Source organism: Pleurodeles waltl, chromosome 2_2 (assembly GCF_031143425.1).
Source record: "Pleurodeles waltl isolate 20211129_DDA chromosome 2_2, aPleWal1.hap1.20221129, whole genome shotgun sequence".
Taxonomy (NCBI): domain Eukaryota; kingdom Metazoa; phylum Chordata; class Amphibia; order Caudata; family Salamandridae; genus Pleurodeles; species Pleurodeles waltl.
Window position 1 is genome coordinate 1165659727 of NC_090439.1, and position 17630 is coordinate 1165677356.

General features: G+C 48.4%; 1 protein-coding gene across 1 annotated transcript in view; it reads right to left on the reverse strand.

Annotated features, from left to right (window-relative positions):
• LOC138283020 (E3 ubiquitin-protein ligase TRIM39-like) overlaps positions 1-16814 on the reverse strand; it is a 94112-nt gene extending 77298 nt beyond the window's left edge. The window contains exon 1 of the mRNA XM_069221134.1: positions 16337-16814. Coding sequence (XP_069077235.1) covers positions 16337-16747 — 411 coding nt within the window. The 5' untranslated portion in view covers positions 16748-16814. The remainder of the gene's footprint in view (positions 1-16336) is intronic.
• Positions 16815-17630: the final 816 nt, after the last annotated feature.

Genomic DNA, 17630 nt, shown 5'->3' on the forward strand with positions numbered 1-17630 from the left:
TCCCCAGAGAGCACAGAAGTCGTGATAGGGGAATTCTGCAAGGAAGACCAACACCAGCAATGCAACCAAAGTGGATTTCCGGACGAGAGTACCTGTGGAACAAGGGGACCAAGTCCAAGAGTCGCGACAAAGTCGAGATTGGGCAGATGCCCAGGAAATGCCAGCTGAGGGTGCAAAGAAGCTGCAACCGGATGGTAGAAGCTGTGGATTCTGCAAGAACGAAGAGGACTAGGAACTTCCCCTTTGGAGGATGGATGTCCCACGTCGTGAAGAAGCTTGCAGAGGTGTTCCTACACAGAAAGACTGCAAACAAGCCTTGCTAGCTGCAAGGGTCGTGGTTAGGATTTTTGGATGCTACTGTGGCCCAGGAGGGACCAGGATGTCGCCAATTGCGTGAGGAGACAGAGGGGGCGCCCAGCAAGACAGGGAGCCCTCACAGAAGCAGGCAGCACCCGCAGAAGTGCCGGAACAAGCACTACGAAGAGGAGTGAACCGGAGCTCACCCGAAGACACAAAAGGAGATCCCACGACGCCGGAGGACAACTCAGGAGGTTGTGCTCTGCAGGTTAGAGTGTCGGGGACTCAGGCTTGGCTGTGCACAAAGGAAATCCTGGAAGAGTGCACAGGAGCTGGTCCGGGGAATTTGCCCTGAACAATGTGGGGCACCTTGGCTAGTGCCAGGGTGCCCACACACTAAGTAACTTAGCACCCAACCTTTACCAGGTAAAGGTTAGACATATAGGTGACTTATAAGTTACTTAAGTGCAGTGGTGAATGGCTGTGAAATAACGTGGACGTTATTTCACTCAGGCTGCAGTGGCAGGCCTGTGTAAGAATTGTCAGAGCTCCCTATGGGTGGCAAAAGAAATGCTGCAGCCCATAGGGATCTCCTTGAACCCCAATACCCTCGGTACCTCAGTACCATATACTAGGGAATTATAAGGGTGTTCCAGTATGCCAATGTGAATTGGTGAAATTGGTCACTAGCCTGTTAGTGACAATTTGTAAAGAGAGCATAACCACTGAGGTTCTGGTTAGCAGAGCCTCAGTGAGACAGTTAGGCATCACACAGGGAACACATACATATAGGTCACAAACTTATGAGCACTGGGGTCCTGGCTAGCAGGATCCCAGTGACACATAACAAACATACTGAAAACATAAGGTTTTCACTATGAGCACTGGGCCCTGGCTAGCAGGATCCCAGTGAGACAGTGAAAACACCCTGACATATACTCACAAACGGACCAAAAGTGGGGGTAACAAGGCTAGAAAGAGGCTACTTTCTCACACCAGGGCCACACAGACAACTATGGCCTGTTACTGATGCTCTCGGGGCATGATCACTGTTGTGGTTGGTCCCTTGAGGACAAAGATGCTGCTATTGCTCATCACTTCTTGTTAAGATACATTTTTCTTTTATGTCATGTTTGTGGGACCAGTAGGAGTAATATCATAATATCCTTTGGGCGTCTGTATCTCTCTGCATTTCTCTCTGGGCTCCTTCAGTGTTGTCCTTTCCTAATGCTCCTTTTCACGTGAGTTGTTCTCTTAAGTATGTTGCACCACAGCCTCATGTTTAAAACCTTTAGCTTTTTTCAAGAGGTCTGGCTTGAAGGTCATGGTGTGATCTGTGCCTGTACTTTGGTGGTTGGGGTTGATGAGGTTCACGCCTGTGTACAGTGACTGAACTGTGTGTGTCCTCGCCCACTGCCACTCGGTGGTAGATCAATAAATCTAATATCTGTTGGAAATCCACTTTTTAAGTGTGTACCTCTTTAAATTTTGATCTTGTTTTTAACACTTTGATTAATCGTTGGGATGGGAATGTCACCTGCATGATGTACAGTCTTGCCCCTTCCCTGCGTGCCAGGCCTACATATACATGTGATCCTGTTTTTTGTTTTTTTTTGGTCAAGCCACACACTGATCCCGTGTGCATGTGGTGACCTAGGCCTGGTCTGTGACAATGATCGATTCTGAGACTTGTTCTAAATTGCACATTCTCATAGTGACGGAGTACTGTTTGTGCTGTGGGTTTCATGCATGGAGCATGTAGTACCCGCGTACCACGGATGATGAATTATAGTGACTGGGCTTTTTACCTGTGAGACATGAATAGGCGCTTACATGACCATTCATCTCAGTTCTGCGGCACACGATGAACTACGAATCCTCAACGATGACATCCCCGGTGTTGTACACGTGATGTGCTTGTGTGCTAGGATGGATAGTGTGCCGCGCACAAGTGATACAGGCCTGCGGGATCCATTTTGGAAGTACCACAGCCTGGACCACAGTACAAGATGGAGGTTGCTTTCTGTAGACCTCATATGTGTATTTTTGCCATCTCCTAGATGGCAGGCGAAGCACCAGGCACTATAATAAGGAAAGAGGAGACTGGCTTTCTTTAGAAGTTCCAGGGCCCTTCCTGATACATTGGGGGGTAAATGACTCTGACTGCAGCTTCTGGTAGGAGACGGCAAGGGATGCAGGGTGAGGCCTGCAGTGTCTGTTGATAAGGAAAGGAGTCCTTTGAAGAGGCACAGATTCTCATCTCTCCTAAAGATCTGTGTGTGTGTGTGTGTGTGTATATGTGCACATTTATGTGTGTGTGTGGAGATATATATATATATATATATATATATATCTTTAAAAATGTTATTTAATTTTTAATTTGTATATTTGATTTTAACTTTTAAATAACATTATGTTGTATATGTTTGTGTAAATATTTACTTTAGGCAATATTTTTTGTTTTTAAATTAAATTATTTGAACTAAACATTTTAAAATAATTGTATTTGAAAAATAAATAAAAATTGTGTGTGTGGTTATACATAAAGGTAGTATGAAATAATTAGCAAAAACATTGTTTAAATTTCATTACATTTATATATTGTAATATTTAAAGTATATTACTTTGAAGTTTCCATGTAAATAAAATAAAAAAAACATTTATACCTATTTTTGAATGATATTGTCTTGTCATTTCTATTTCAATATAGGAACATAATATTGTGCTGAATAATATTTTTGACATGGTATTTTTGTCAACGATATTTTTTTACCACAATATTGGGTCAGTGAACCCAAAGCAGCATTAGAATCGTTCCTCCCTCATACAGTGGATACTGCTTGTAAAGCAGCATTACAAGGCTTCCTTCATCGCACAACAGGCACAGCAGCATGACAAGCCTGCCTCCTTTACACAACAGGCACAGCAGCATGACAAGCTTCACTCATTACACAACAGGTACAGCAGCATTACAAGCGTCCCTCCCTTAAAAAGACACATAAAACCCAAGAGAGCAGTCTGGAGCGGCGCGGGTGTCTAGGGCTGGGCTTCCTGTGGATGGGCTAGATTGGTCGTTCCTAGACAGTCAGGGAGGGTCATGGAAGGGGCCATCAGCGAAAGTTTGGATTTGGGGGTGGCTGATCCAGGGAGGTAGACAACACTATTGCCTATTTAAATAGAAGGTTTCAGGACCCAGCCAGTGGGTGCTGTGCGGTGCCTTTAGCTGACACACATCCCCACTTGAATACGATGTGTCCTGTCTCCACACAAAAAGGTTGCTATTCCCGACGTTAGTTTGGAGCCAGGGAAGGTCAGGGCATCTGTGGATGTCAAAGGACTGTCTCTAGAAGCTTCTCCCACTTCATAGGCACAACTGGGTATGTACACTGGACCTCAGACACCACCACTTAATTTCACTTCTGGTCTGTGGATACTCTGCCAGGAAGAAGGACTGCTGTGCTGCTGAAAGGACTGCTATTCTGCTAGGCTGCTGCTCTGAGGGACTGTCACCCTGCTCTGCTGATTGGCTGCCTGCTGCCCTCTTTTCTGGGTGAGAATGATTGGACCTGCATCTCTTGAACATGGAACCCCAGAGTGACTTCAAGAGCTAGTTGCCTGACCTCCTGGTGTGAAGCCTCAGGGACACAACAGGCTTCCAACAAACTTGCACCTGAACCTAGACGCTGCCATATGTAAGTCTACCCTGCCAAGAGCAGTCAGGTACCCTTGGAAGTGGGTTTAAGGTGCTCTGCCTGCCTCTGTGGACACAGCAGAACCAACGCATATAGTCGGCTGCGAGGTGCAAACCCGAGCAGAAACGACACATCGCCACTGCTTCATGGATTAGACCCATTGTAAAGACCTGCAGCGCTGCTTCAGCCCCATCGGAACCACCACTGTGCAACACATCCTTGGCACAGGCCCTCTCATCCACATCGCAGCCTCGCAGCTCTTCGGAACCGATACATCACCCCGACTATGCACTTCACCCTGGACGGTGGACTTCGCATCACAAGCCCGTTTGATGAGATCCTCGACCACGACGCAGGCTTTCTCATCGCAGCCTTGCCACATCTTGGAACTGATGTATCACGTTGGCTGCGTTACGCATCTGTGACAAGGATCCTCGCAACACTCCAGAAAGAAGGTTTTAAGGTACTCTGTCCAATGGGTCTGAGCGGGTCCCTATACCCGGTCCGATCTGTTCGCAGATGGCGTGAACTTGTGACTTTGTGCTGGTCCGGCGCATCCAGAAATCCACAACTGGAGATTCATGCTTTTTGGAGCTGTGAGAAAGTAGCCTCTTTCTAGCCTGGTTACCCCCACTTTTGGCCTGTTTGTGAGTGTATGTCAGGGTGTTTTCACTGTCTCACTGGGATCCTGCTAGCCAGGGCCCAGTGCTCATAGTGAAAACTCTATGTTTTCAGTATGTTTGTTATGTGTCACTGGGACCCTGCTAGTCAGGACCCCAGTGCTCATAAGTTTGTGGCCTATATGTGTGTGTTCCCTGTGTGGTGCCTAACTGTCTCACTGAGGCTCTGCTAACCAGAACCTCAGTGGTTATGCTCTCTCATTTCTTTCAAATTGTCACTAACAGGCTAGTGACCAATTTTACCAATTTACATTGGCTTACTGGAACACCCTTATAATTCCCTAGTATATGGTACTGAGGTACCCAGGGTATTGGGGTTCCAGGAGATCCCTATGGGCTGCAGCATTTCTTTTGCCTCCCATAGGGAGCTCTGACAATTCTTATAAAGGCCTGCCACTGCAGCCTGAGTGAAATAACGTCCACGTTATTTCACAGCCATTTTACACTGCACTTAAGTAACTTATAAGTCACCTATATGTCTAACCTTTACCTGGTAAAGGTTAGGTGCAAAGTTACTTAGTGTGAGGGCACCCTGGCACTAGCCAAGGTGCCCCCACATTGTTCAGGGCCAATTCCCTGAACTTTGTGAGTGCGTGGACACCATTACACGTGTGCACTACACATAGGTCACTACCTATGTGTAGCTTCACAATGGTAACTCCGAATATGGCCATGTAACATGTCTATGATCATAGAATTGCCCCCTCTATGCCATCCTAGCATAGTTGGTACAATTCCATGATCCCAGTGGTCTGTAGCACAGACCCTGGTACTGCCAAACTGCCTTTCCTGGGGTTTCACTGCAGCTGCTGCTGCTCCCAACCCCTCAGACAGGTTTCTGCCCCCCTGGGGTCAAGCCAGGCTTGTCCCAGGATGGCAGAACAAAGGACTTCCTCTGAGAGAGGGTGTTACACCCTCTCCCTTTGGAAAATGGTGTGAAGGCAGGGGAGGAGTAGCCTCCCCCAGCCTCTGGAAATGCTTTCTTGGGCACAGATGTGCCCAATTCTGCATAAGCCAGTCTACACCGGTCCAGGGACCCCTTAGCCCCTGCTCTGGCGCGAAACTGGACAAAGGAAAGGGGAGTGACCACTCCCCTGAACTGCACCTCCCCTGGGAGGTGTCCAGAGCTCCTCCAGTGTGCTCCAGACCTCTACCATCTTGGAAACAGAGGTGCTGCCAGCACACTGGACTGCTCTGAGTGGCCAGTGCCGCCAGGTGACGTCAGAGACTCCTTCTGATAGGCTCCTTCAGGTGTTAGTAGCCTATCCTCTCTCCTAAGTAGCCAAACCCTCTTTTCTGGCTATTTAGGGTCTCTGTCTCTGGGGAAACTTTAGATAACGATTGCAAGAGCTCATCAGAGTTCCTCTGCATCTCTCTCTTCACCTTCTGCCAAGGAATCGACTGCTGACCGCGCTGGAAGCCTGCAAAACTGCAACATAGTAGCTAAGACGACTACTGCAACTCTGTAACGCTGATCCTGCCGCCTTCTCAACTGTTTTCCTGGTGGTGCATGCTGTGGGGGTAGTCTGCCTCCTCTCTGCACTAGAAGCTCCGAAGAAATCTCCCGTGGGTCGACGGAATCTTCCCCCTGCTACCGCAGGCACCAAAAAGCTGCATTACCGGTCCCTTGGGTCTCCTCTCAGCACGACGACCGAGGTCCCTCGAATCCAGCAACTCTGTCCAAGTGGCTCCCACAGTCCAGTGACTCTTCAGTCCAAGTTTGGTGGAGGTAAGTCCTTGCCTCCCCACGCCAGACTGCATTGTTGGAAACCGCGTCTTTTGCAACTACTCCGGCTTCCGTGCACTTCCGGCGGAAATCCTTTGTGCACAGCCAAGCCTGGGTCCACGGCACTCTAACCTGCATTGCACGACTTTCTAAGTTGGTCTCCGGCGACATGGGACTCCTTTGTGAACTTCGGCGAGCACCGTTTCACGCATCCTCGTAGTGCCTGTTTCTGGCACTTCTCCGGGTGCTACCTGCTGCTGAGAGGGCTCCTTGTCTTGCTCGACGTCCCTTCTCTCTCCTGGTCCAATTTGCGACCTCCTGGTCCCTCCTGGGCCGCAGCAGCGTCCAAAAACGCTAACCGCACGATTTGCAGCTAGCAAGGCTTGTTGGCGTTCTTTCGGCGGGAAAACACTTCTGCACGACTCTCCAAGGCGAGCGGGATCCGTCCACTAAAGGGGAAGTCTCTAGCCCTTTTCGTTCCTGCAGAAACCGCAGCTTCTTCTGTCCAGTAAAAGCTTCTTTGCACCCACAGCTGGCATTTCCTGGGCATCTGCCCATCTCCGACTTGCTTGTGACTTTTGGACTTGGTCCCCTTGTTCCACAGGTACCCTAGATTGGAAATCCACAGTTGTTGCATTGTTGGTTTGTGTCTTTCCTGCATTATTCCTCTATCACGACTTCTTTGTCTTTTGGGGAACTTCAGTGCACTTTGCACTCACTTTTCAGGGTCTTGGGGAGGGCTAATTTTCTAACTCTCACTATTTTCTAATAGTCCCAGCGACCCTCTACAAGGTCACCTAGGTTTGGGGTCCATTCGTGGTTCACATTCCACTTTTGGAGTATATGGTTTGTGTTGCCCCTATCCCTATGTGTCCCCATTGCATCCTATTGTAGCTATACATTGTTTGCACTGTTTTCTAAGACTATACTGCATATTTTTGGTATTGTGTACATATAACTTGTTTATATTTGCTATCCTCTTACTGAGGGTACACTCTAAGATACTTTGGCATATTGTCATAAAAATAAAGTACCTTTATTTTTAGTATAACTGTGTATTGTGTTTTCTTATGATATTGTGCAAGTGACACTTGTGGTACTGTAGTAGCTTCACACGTCTCCTAGTTCAGCCTAAGCTGCTCTGCTAAGCTACCATTATCTATCAGCCTAAGCTGCTAGACACCCTATACACTAATAAGGGATAACTGGGCCTGGTGCAAGGTGCAAGTACCCCTTGGTACTCACTACAAGCCAGTCCAGCCTCCTACAGGAGCTATTTTCACGGAAATCTTTAAACCTGAATATCGCCTGTTCTACTGATTGGATTGTTGCCATTTTGGTCTTGTTTTGTGTATTTAGGAATGCTCTATTTCTCTAACGTAGTGTGGGAACATTTTGGTGTAGGTGTTTACACTTTACTAGTGTTTGAAGTGTTGCGCAAATACTTTGCAACTTGCCTCTACGTGATGCCTGACTGCTCGATGCAAAGCTACCCGAGGGTTGAACACAGGTCAATTTAGGGTTGGCTGATGTCTCAACCTGAGAAAGATTGTGGAAGCTCCTTCTGCAGGGCTCACACCTCTGTCGATTAACAAACCAATTTCTTACAGTAGGTGTCTACTGAGGGGGGGCAATGAGAGGTGAGTAGAGGGAGAGAAGTAGGGCGTTGAGTAGGTATGTGCTGAGAGGGACCGATGAGAGGTGAGAAGAGGGAGCAGAGCAGGGTGATGAGTAGGCATCTACTCAGAGGCGGTGATGAGAGGTGAGTACAGGAAGAGTAGGGTGATGGGTAGGTATGTACTGGGGAGTAATGAGAGGCGAGTAGAAGGAGCAGAGCAGGGTGATGAGTAGGTATGTACTGGGGAGTGATGAGAGGCGAGTAGAAGGAGCAGAGCAGGGTGACGAGTAGGCATCTACTCAGAGGCGGTGATGAGAGGTGAGTACAGGAAGAGTAGGGTGATGGGTAGGTATGTGCTGAGGAGTGATGAGAGGTGAGTAGACGAAGAAGAATGGGTTATGAGTAGACATGTACTGAGAGGACCCAATCACAAAAAGGGGGAGGGAGCACACTGGCTCTTATGCTATCACACAATTCATCCAGATGCATTGTGGTAAATGCAGTGCATAATAACACACTTTAATTGACATTCTCTAGTGTTCACCGTTATTGGTGCAGCCAGTGCTGTGTCCCTCTAGACACGTTTCAGGATATTTGTCCTTCTTCAGTAGAAAGAAAGAACCAAGTTACATTTGAAGATGCTGGCAATGCTGCCCATCGTCTTCTCAGGTTTCATTACCACAGAGCACAGGTGCATCTCAGACCTCGGCAGACAAACACTGTTGAGGAGCCAAACACAAAAACAGGGGAGAGAGAACACTGCCTGCCATACCAGCACACAATTTACCCAGATGCATTGTGGTAAAAGCAGGGCATAATTACACTTTCTCGACAAGGAGAGGACAGGCTAAATTGTGACTCACATTTGCGATTGACAGGCGTGTGTCCCTTTGAAGCTCGACATCTGCAGGCATAAACTCCCCTGGTCATCCTGTCAGGAGGAGGCCACACCTCCTCCCACCAACAGACCCTTTGTTCTCCTCCTGGGAGGAATTCACACCTCCTGGACGCAGGACAACAGGCTGTCTCAGGTGACAATAGCTGGGTTTCATCAGAAACGGCTACTAGAAACTTAGAGTAAGAAAATGCCAACATTCTAAAAGTGACATTTGCAAAATAGTAATTTAAAATTTGACTTTACCATCAGGTTGGATTTTAAATTCATATTAGTTTGAGAATTTGAACCATTGTTCTAGCTAATCCCAAACTGCAGTTAGGCATTATAAGGTGGAATATTCTAACCCGGTGCTTTCCAATGGGAAAGCCAGCCTTGTTACAGTGAAAGATTGTGACTTTGCACTGGCAGGATATGTAAAACATAAAATTGACATATCCTTCATTTTAATATCATGCTCCATCTTATGGGAGGTTAAGGCCTACTTTAGGGCGACTTATAAATATTAAAAAGGAAGGTTTAGGCTTTGCAGAAGGGTTATTTTGCCAAGACAACTTAGCAGTTTAAAAGCTGGCACCCTAGGCTGCAGTGGCAGGACTTGAGTCATGCTTTCACTTTGTCACTTTAGTGGTTGCACAATCAGTGCTGATGTGCAATAGTGACATTTAACGTTCAGGCCCTGGATACACAGAGAACCATATACTAGGAACTTTTAAATAAGTTAACTATACCAATCAAGTGTTAGATAATTACACATATACTTTAGGGGTCAGATCACAGGCACTGGGGCCTGGTCAGCAGAGCTCAGAGCACTTCAGAGCCATTAAACCGGCACTTACTCCAGCAAAACGTGGGGGCGATCCTGTAAAAAGGGCATTCTCTCACACTTAGCTGCAGACGGAACAAGGGAGACGGGCGGTACCTAGAATTATTGGAGGGATCCAGAGGAAGTTTCCTTAGGAGAGGGGGGTGAAGGAGGTGGGCCACACTAGAGAGTATTAGAGGGATCCACTAGAGAGGGAGATAGAGGGAGGTGAGAAAGTACTTGTGAGTATTGGAAGGACACATAGGAGTCTTCTTCAGGAGGAGATGGACAAGGGAGTTGGGGATGTACTTGAGAGTATTGGAGGGATCTACAGGAGTATTCTTCAGGAGAGGAATGACGAGGGAGGTAGGGTGGTACTTGAGAGTATTGGAGGGATCCACAGGCGGTTTCTCCAGGACAGGGAGTTCTATACCAGCGTCAAAAAGACCTGATCTGCTGACAGAAGACCCAGCAGAGTTCAAGATGACTGTTGAAGGATTAACCAAGATATTTTTCATCAGTGGGAGGAAGCTCACTGGAATCAGGCCCAACAGATTACCCGCGGTAGAGATCCAATAACACAAATTATCAAAGTCAATCAAATTAATGCCAGACCATAAGTGGCAGGTGCTGGTGGGAGGGCAGGAGAAGAGGAAGTAAGGCCAAATTCCAAAGCAACGTTTTCTCTGATGATTGTGCTTTTTGTGAAATAAACGCTAGCTGCACAAAATATTTAGGAGGCAAAATTATACCAAACAGAAACAGAAGTTAACACAGTGATAATTTAAAAAAATATCTTATTTGTTGTTAGCAGTAAGAATTGTGATGAAGCAATATTGATGCCACGCCTCTCTAATGGGGGATTCGTATTTGAAGAGCACAACTTTGTACTCTGATTTTTATTGGAGCCTTAACTGCATCTCCAGATGTGTTCATCACATTCTATTTTTTGTTTTATCTCAGCTAACCCCTCCTTAAACCACACTGACCACTTAGGGGCTGATTTAGAGTTTGGCAGAGGGTACATCATCGTGATGGACTGAAGGTCCACCTGCCAGATTTATAGTCGGCTGGGCCTCAAGTATTTAATTGGCAGCACAGCTCCAGCTCCGTTGCTGGCGTTGTGGAGCACAGGCCGTCGGAGGTTCACATATAACACACTCTGCCTGACTCAGAGTTGATGCTGTTATGTATTTTTGTTGTTTTTCTGTTCATCAACACCAGAGGGACAGGGAAACAATTACCACCACAACATGGGAGGCAACTCACTGGGGGTAGGGGGATTATTAGTTTTACTTTTTCCAAAAATGAAAGCCCGCTGTGAATGTTTGTTATTGGATAAAGTAAAATGTTGCAGAAGTTTGACAGGAGGCTGTCATGTTTGATGGAGCCGTCCATCAAACGTTTACAACATTGGCAGGAGCCACCAAGAACAACCTCAACAGCGGTTCCGGCCAATGCTTAGAGCTGTCCGCAGGGCTGCAGAAAACTCTAAATTTAGCGGGCGCAGTTTCCTTGGCACGGCGGGAGTAAAGTAAAGTTCTCTGCCAAGATGTAAATCAGCACCTTGCTTTTTACTCACCTGCGTCTATTGATGACATTAGATAACGCATTGTTAGACCTGACAGCCTTAGGGTGGTCACCCCTAACTTTTTGCCTGCCTCTCTCTACTTTTTGGACACTGTCTTTGCTGGTTTTAGGACTCTGCACACTTTACCACTGCTAACCAGTGCTAAAGTGCATATGCTCTCTCCCTTAAAACATGGTGACATTGGTTCATACCCAATTGGCTTATTAATCTACTTGTAAGTCCACATTAAAGTGCACTACATGTGCCCAGGGCCTGTATATTAAATGCTACTAGTGAGCCTGCAGCACTGATTGTGTCACCCACCTAAGTAGCCCCTTAGCCATGCCTCAGGCCTGCCATTGCAAGGCCTGCGTGTGCAGTTTCACTGCCACTTCGATTTGGCATTTAAAAGTACGTGCCAAGCCTTAAACTCCCCTTTTTCTACATGTAAGTCACCCCTAAGGTAGGACGTCAGTAACCCTTAGGGCAGGGTGCTATGTAGGTAAAAGGCAGGACACGTACCTGTGCAGTTTATATGTCCTAGTAGTGTAAAACTCCTACAATCGTTGTTACACTGCTGTGAGGCCTGCTCCTCTCATAGGCTAACATTAGGGCTACCCTCATATACTGTTTGAGTGGTAGATTCTGATCTGAAAGGAGTAACAGGGTCATATTTAGAATGGCCATAATGGTAATACAAAATCCTGCTGACTGGCAAAGTTGGATTTAATATTACTATTTTAGAAATGCCACTTTTTGGAAGTGAGTATTTCTCTGCACTTAAATCCTTATATGCCTTACAATCCATGTCTGGCTAGGTTACTTGGCAGCTCCCTTGTGCATTTCACTCAGACAACCCCAAACACAAGATGCTCAGTCACACCTGCCCACATCAGCATGCTTAATGGGTCTTCCTGGGCTGGGAGGGTGGAGGGCCTGACACTTACATGTGAAAGGACAGTGGCCTCCCCTCATAGAATGGACTGCCAGACCCCCTACTGGGACCCTGGCAGACAGGGTGGAACTGAAATGGGACCTGGTGCACTTCTAAGCCACTCTTTGAAGTCTCCCCACTTCAAAGGCACATTTGGATATTTAAACAGGGCCTCTGACCCTACCAACTCAGAAACTTGTGGACAAGATACCGCTGGTGAAGAAACTCTGAACCAGAACCTGCAACCTGCCAAGAGGAACTGCCTGGCTGCCCAAAGGACTCAGCTGACTGCTTTTCTGCAAAGGGCCTCTGCCCTGCTATTGCCCTGCTGCCTGGCTGCACTCTGGCTCGGCTGAGAAGTGCTCTCCAAGGACTTTGGTAGAGCTTGCCTCCTGTTCCTTGAAGTCTCAGGACCAAAAAGACTTCATCCTGCAAAGAACTCCTTGTGCTGTGAAAATTCGACGCACAGCCTGCCATAAACGACGCACAACCTGCATCGCGGTGAGAAAATCACTGCACGCCGAACCGGAACGATGCAGCCCAGCTCCCCGAGAGGAGATCGACACAGCACCAGCGTTGCAACCGGAACTTTGATGCCCGGCCCACTGGATCTACGCAAAGCCGAGCCGGAATGACGCAGCCAGACTTCGTGCGAGAAGAATCGACGCAGCACCTGCTGTGCGACAGAAATTTCCAAGCATCACCCACCGGATCGACGCAGCTCCTGTGACTTCGTCCTGCACGCCCAGGATATCTCTGCATCGTCCCGGGGCGTCTGAAAACCAGTGCTTAATTTGTGCTTGTTGTTTCCGGTGCTGAGCACCGGCACTTGTTTTTGAGGGACGGCACTTATTCTTCTGCCTCAAGCATTTGCTGCGAGCAAAAGACACATATGGGAAAGACGGAGGAAGAGAAAAACAAAAAAGCGTCACAAAGGGAGATAGTAGAAAGCTGCCAGAGTGAGCTGAAGGGGTAGGGAGTGGCTTTATATGGATTTAAGAGGCCTGCGAAGGCTTCAGGATTATGCCACTAGAGACTTTTCTTTTTCATTCTCTAAACTGATATTTTAACCAGATAAATATTATATATTTTTCTAAGCACTGTGTGGTGTATTTTTGTGGGGCTATGCTGTGTTATTGCATGATTTGTTGCAAAAATACTTTACACATTGCCTTCTAAGTTAAGCCTGACTGCTCAGTGCCAAGCGACCAGAGGGTGGGCGCAGGATAATTTGGATTGTATATGACTTACCATGACTAGAGTGAGGGTCCTTGCTTGGACAGAGGGTAACCTGACTACCAACCAAAGACCCCATTTCTAACATGCATGCAGTACTGTAGCGGCAGCAGCAGAACATGCATCATATGTAGTATGTGGACAGCTGTGCGTGGAGACAGAGCTCAGCGCACCAGGTCAGAGACCAGATATCCTCCCTTCACTTGATCGAAGACCGACTGCCAGATCTCCGCAGGTAGATCACTGCAGTTACATCTGAGCCGCTGCGGCGCCGATGAAGACTGGCAGATCTCCTCCAAGCAGATCACTGTGGTTACATCTGAGCCGCTGCGGCGCCGATGAAGACTGGCAGGTCTCCGCAGGCAGATCACTGCGGTTACATCTGAGCCACTGCGGCGCCGCTGAAGACTGCCAGATCTCCTCCTGGCAGATCACTGTGGTTACATCTGAGCCGCTGCGGCGCCGCTGAAGACTGGCAGCTTTGCTTAGCAGGCGCTGTGTTTAATGAGTCAGCTCAGTAAAGTTTTTTTCCCCAAAAACAAACTACATATTTTGATATAGAAAAAGGAAAAGCAACTAAGAGTTTTCTACCATTGCAGGGGGGGAGGCAGGGAAATTTATTTGGTTTGCTGTGTGAGACCGCTAGGAGCTTCCTGGTGAGCCCAGTTAGGTCAACTGGACTCTAAGAGCCACTTCTATCTCTGGTATAGTGACCGAGGGCCCAGCGGCAGATGGGCGTAGAAAGGGTTTCTGCTGATGGAGCCCAGGGAGGCTCTGCTGTTGGAAACAAGGCACTTCTCCTGACACTAAACCGAGCGGTGAGCTGCGGGTTAGGCCGACAAGACAACCGCTGCTTTCTGGTGGATCCCTGCGCCTGCCAAACCCTGATGAGGCCCATACTCAGTCATTCCTGGCAGCGTTCTCTGTGGCTCCTCGAGAATGTCATGAATAATCCCTGCTTCCCTACTCCCTAGACTAGGGGTCAAGTGTGCGACCTGTAATCCCAGGGCTGTGACAGATGCACCATGTGCTCTTCTGCGGCCTCCTCTCTGGAGCTAACTTGTCCAAAGTGGGATTCAAAGGCTGCGACCCACACACCCTGTGCTCCTCGGCAGCCACTTCTGTAGCACTGGCACTTTGTGACTGGTGATCCCTGGACGGCACCTGCCACACCTTGTGCTCTGCTGCACATGGGGCTCACGGTATGAGATCTGTGATCCCGGGACAGACACAGACATAAGTTGTATTCCTGGCCCTCTCTCCGTATAAAGCCCACAGAACTATCTGAGATCCCAGAACATATTATGCATACACTTGGATCTCTTTCACTACAGCGCCCACGGTGCTGGAGATCCCTGAACACATACAGACATACTGTGTACACTTCTGCAGCATCTTCTGTGGGGCTCAAGGTCAGGGACATGTGACCACAGGGCTGTGACAGACATGCAGTCCCTTGTTCTCTTCTGAAGCCCGTTCTATGGGCTTCACACCTTGTGCTCTTGTGCAGAATTCTCTATGGAGACCTTGCAGTGCAATGAGTGATCTCTGAATTCCTCCAGACCAACTCTGTGCTCCTGGGCGGAATTCTCCATGAAGCCTTTAGTAAGCAATAACTTAAGCCTACATTGATACAGGGCTTGTACGCCTGCAGCCCCTTCTTAGGGGCTCAGTGTAGGGTTGTGATCCCAGGGCTGTGACATACCTTTATGCCCTTGGATAGGCCTGGGTGGAACTCCGCGAAGTGACCAAAAGACTCCACCGCTCTATGTGGAGTTCTGCAAGCAGCGGAGTGCATTAGGTTGTGTCGTTGGTGCTGATTTTTAGCGCTGGGTGTTTGTCCCGCGCTGAAAAATCAGTACGAACGGCACCACGCGCAGCGCATGAGGGTGCTGCTTCTTTTCTGCTGCTCAAGTAGATTTTCAACTTGAGCAGTAGCTTCCTCAACGTGAACGGAAGGTTTCTCAATGCGTGAGGTAGCGACCATCCGCGACCGCCCAAGTTGACAAATGTCGCTGGAAGGAGGTCTGGAGTAAGATCGTTCTCGCTCACCAACTTAACGTTGGCGATCGCAAACGAGGAAAAAAACTCTGCTCCACTACGCAGAGTTTTTTGGAACCCCGCGCTCTAACGGGAGTGGGAGAAACTCTGCAAACTCTGCGAGCGGAGTTCACCGCCCACCCCTACCCTTGGACAGCTTTCTCAATGTAGTCTTAAGTACGCAATCAGTGCTCGGTGACCATTAAGGATAAAACAACAAACGCTGGATTTCCAGATCTAAGTGGCCTTGGGTGGGCCGGGGCACTTCCTTGGGTGGGACGGGCCCACCTGGCTTAACCTCTAGATCTGGGCCTGCTTCCCTATAACTCTCAAGCAGTGACTTCACTTGTGATCCCATCACACCTACACACATTCCTTGTACTCCTCTGCAGCCTTCCCTATAATTCTCAGGGAGTGACTTCACTTGTGATCCCATCACACCTACACACATTCCTTGTACTCCTCTGCAGCCTTCCCTATAATTCTCAGGGAGTGACTTCACTTGTGATCCCATCACTCCTACACACATACCTTGTACTCTTCTGCAGCCTTCCCTATAATTCTCAAGGAGTGACTCCCCTTGTGATCCCATCACACCTACACACATACCTTGTACTCTCGGGCAGCCTTCCCTATAATTCACAGGGAGTGACTTCACTTGTGACCCCATCACACCTACACACATACCTTGTACTCTTGGGCAGCCTTCCCTATAATTCTCAGGGAGTGACTTCACTTGTGATCCCATCACACCCACACACATACCATGTACTCCTCTGCAGTCTTCCCTATAATTGTCAAGGAGTGGCTTCACTTGTGATCCCATCACACCTACACACATACCTTGTACTCCTCTGCAGCCTCCTCGATGGGACTCACTGAGTGGGATTTATGGTCCTTGGACTCCCGGCAGACCACACATATCATCCTCTGATCCTCTTCACAGAACAGCCGGAGTTTCTCCTCGTGTTTCTCGCACAGATTCCCCTCCGGGGGCTTCACGGGGGGCAGGTGAAGCTGTTTTACCATTTCCACCATGTTTCCCAGTTGCCTGATGGGTCGGAGGCTTCTCCCAGGAGATATCTCTCTGCACTGCGGACAGGGGGAGTTTCCATCTCTCCCCTCCCAGCTCTGAGTGATGCAGGAGCGGCAGAAGACGTGTCCACAGTCCGTGGACACCGGGTCCGTGAAATATTCCAAACAGATGGAACAAGTGGCCTCATCTCTGAGACCCGTGAACTGAGCTGCGGCCATGATCGCGGAAATGCAGGGAGGGAGGGAAGTTTCGTTTCTCTGTTTGTAAAGTGGGAGCGTCTGTGTATATGGAGAGGGAGTGTCTGTGTATAAAGTGGGGGGAGTCTGTGTCCCCCCTCGTCTCGTGTGTACTGTGTGGCTTTACAATCGAGGCCACTGAAGAAGGCCTTTCTAATTGTATTTTTAGTGCGTGTATACAGCGCTTACTACCCCGGACGAGACATCGCAGCGCTAATGTGCAAGTTCAGCTCTGACTGCAGCAGCCCCGGCCCCAGAGGCGGTAAATAACCCCCGACTGGGACCCGGGGGGTTTATTTCTGGGGAGAAGAGTGAGGCGGAGGGTGAGAGAAAATACAGGGAATTAAAAGTGACCCCAAGACTTTCAGTCTGAGACCACAAGAGAAATGGGCGGGGGAGGGAGGAATATCCGGGTGTGAACGAATCATAGGGAAGAGAGGGAAATACGGACATAAAGGTAGATAGAGGAGGAAAGACTGTCAGAGGAGAAAAGGCAACAGAGGTGGAGAAACGAAAAGGACGAGGAATAGAAAACGCTTCATCTTTTTTCAGAATTGAAAGTTTCACAAAGTTCCATTAATTGACCCTAAACCGGTCCAGCACCACTGAAGACTCCTTTAATGCACATATGGCTGCTCTGTGCCTCTATTTTAGCGCATAGTGCATTCTGGGACTTGTAGTTTGTCTTTATAGATTGAGTATTCTCTCAAACCTCATGGCCAGTAAGAGCTCTTAGCTAACAGGCCAGGAGTGCTTGGAGGTGTCAGACACGCAGAGGGTGATGGGAGGAGTGAGTGCACTTTGTCTAACCCAATCCATGCTCCTTTGCTCTGATGCCTCCTCAGTTTGGCTCCAGCCGTGTGCA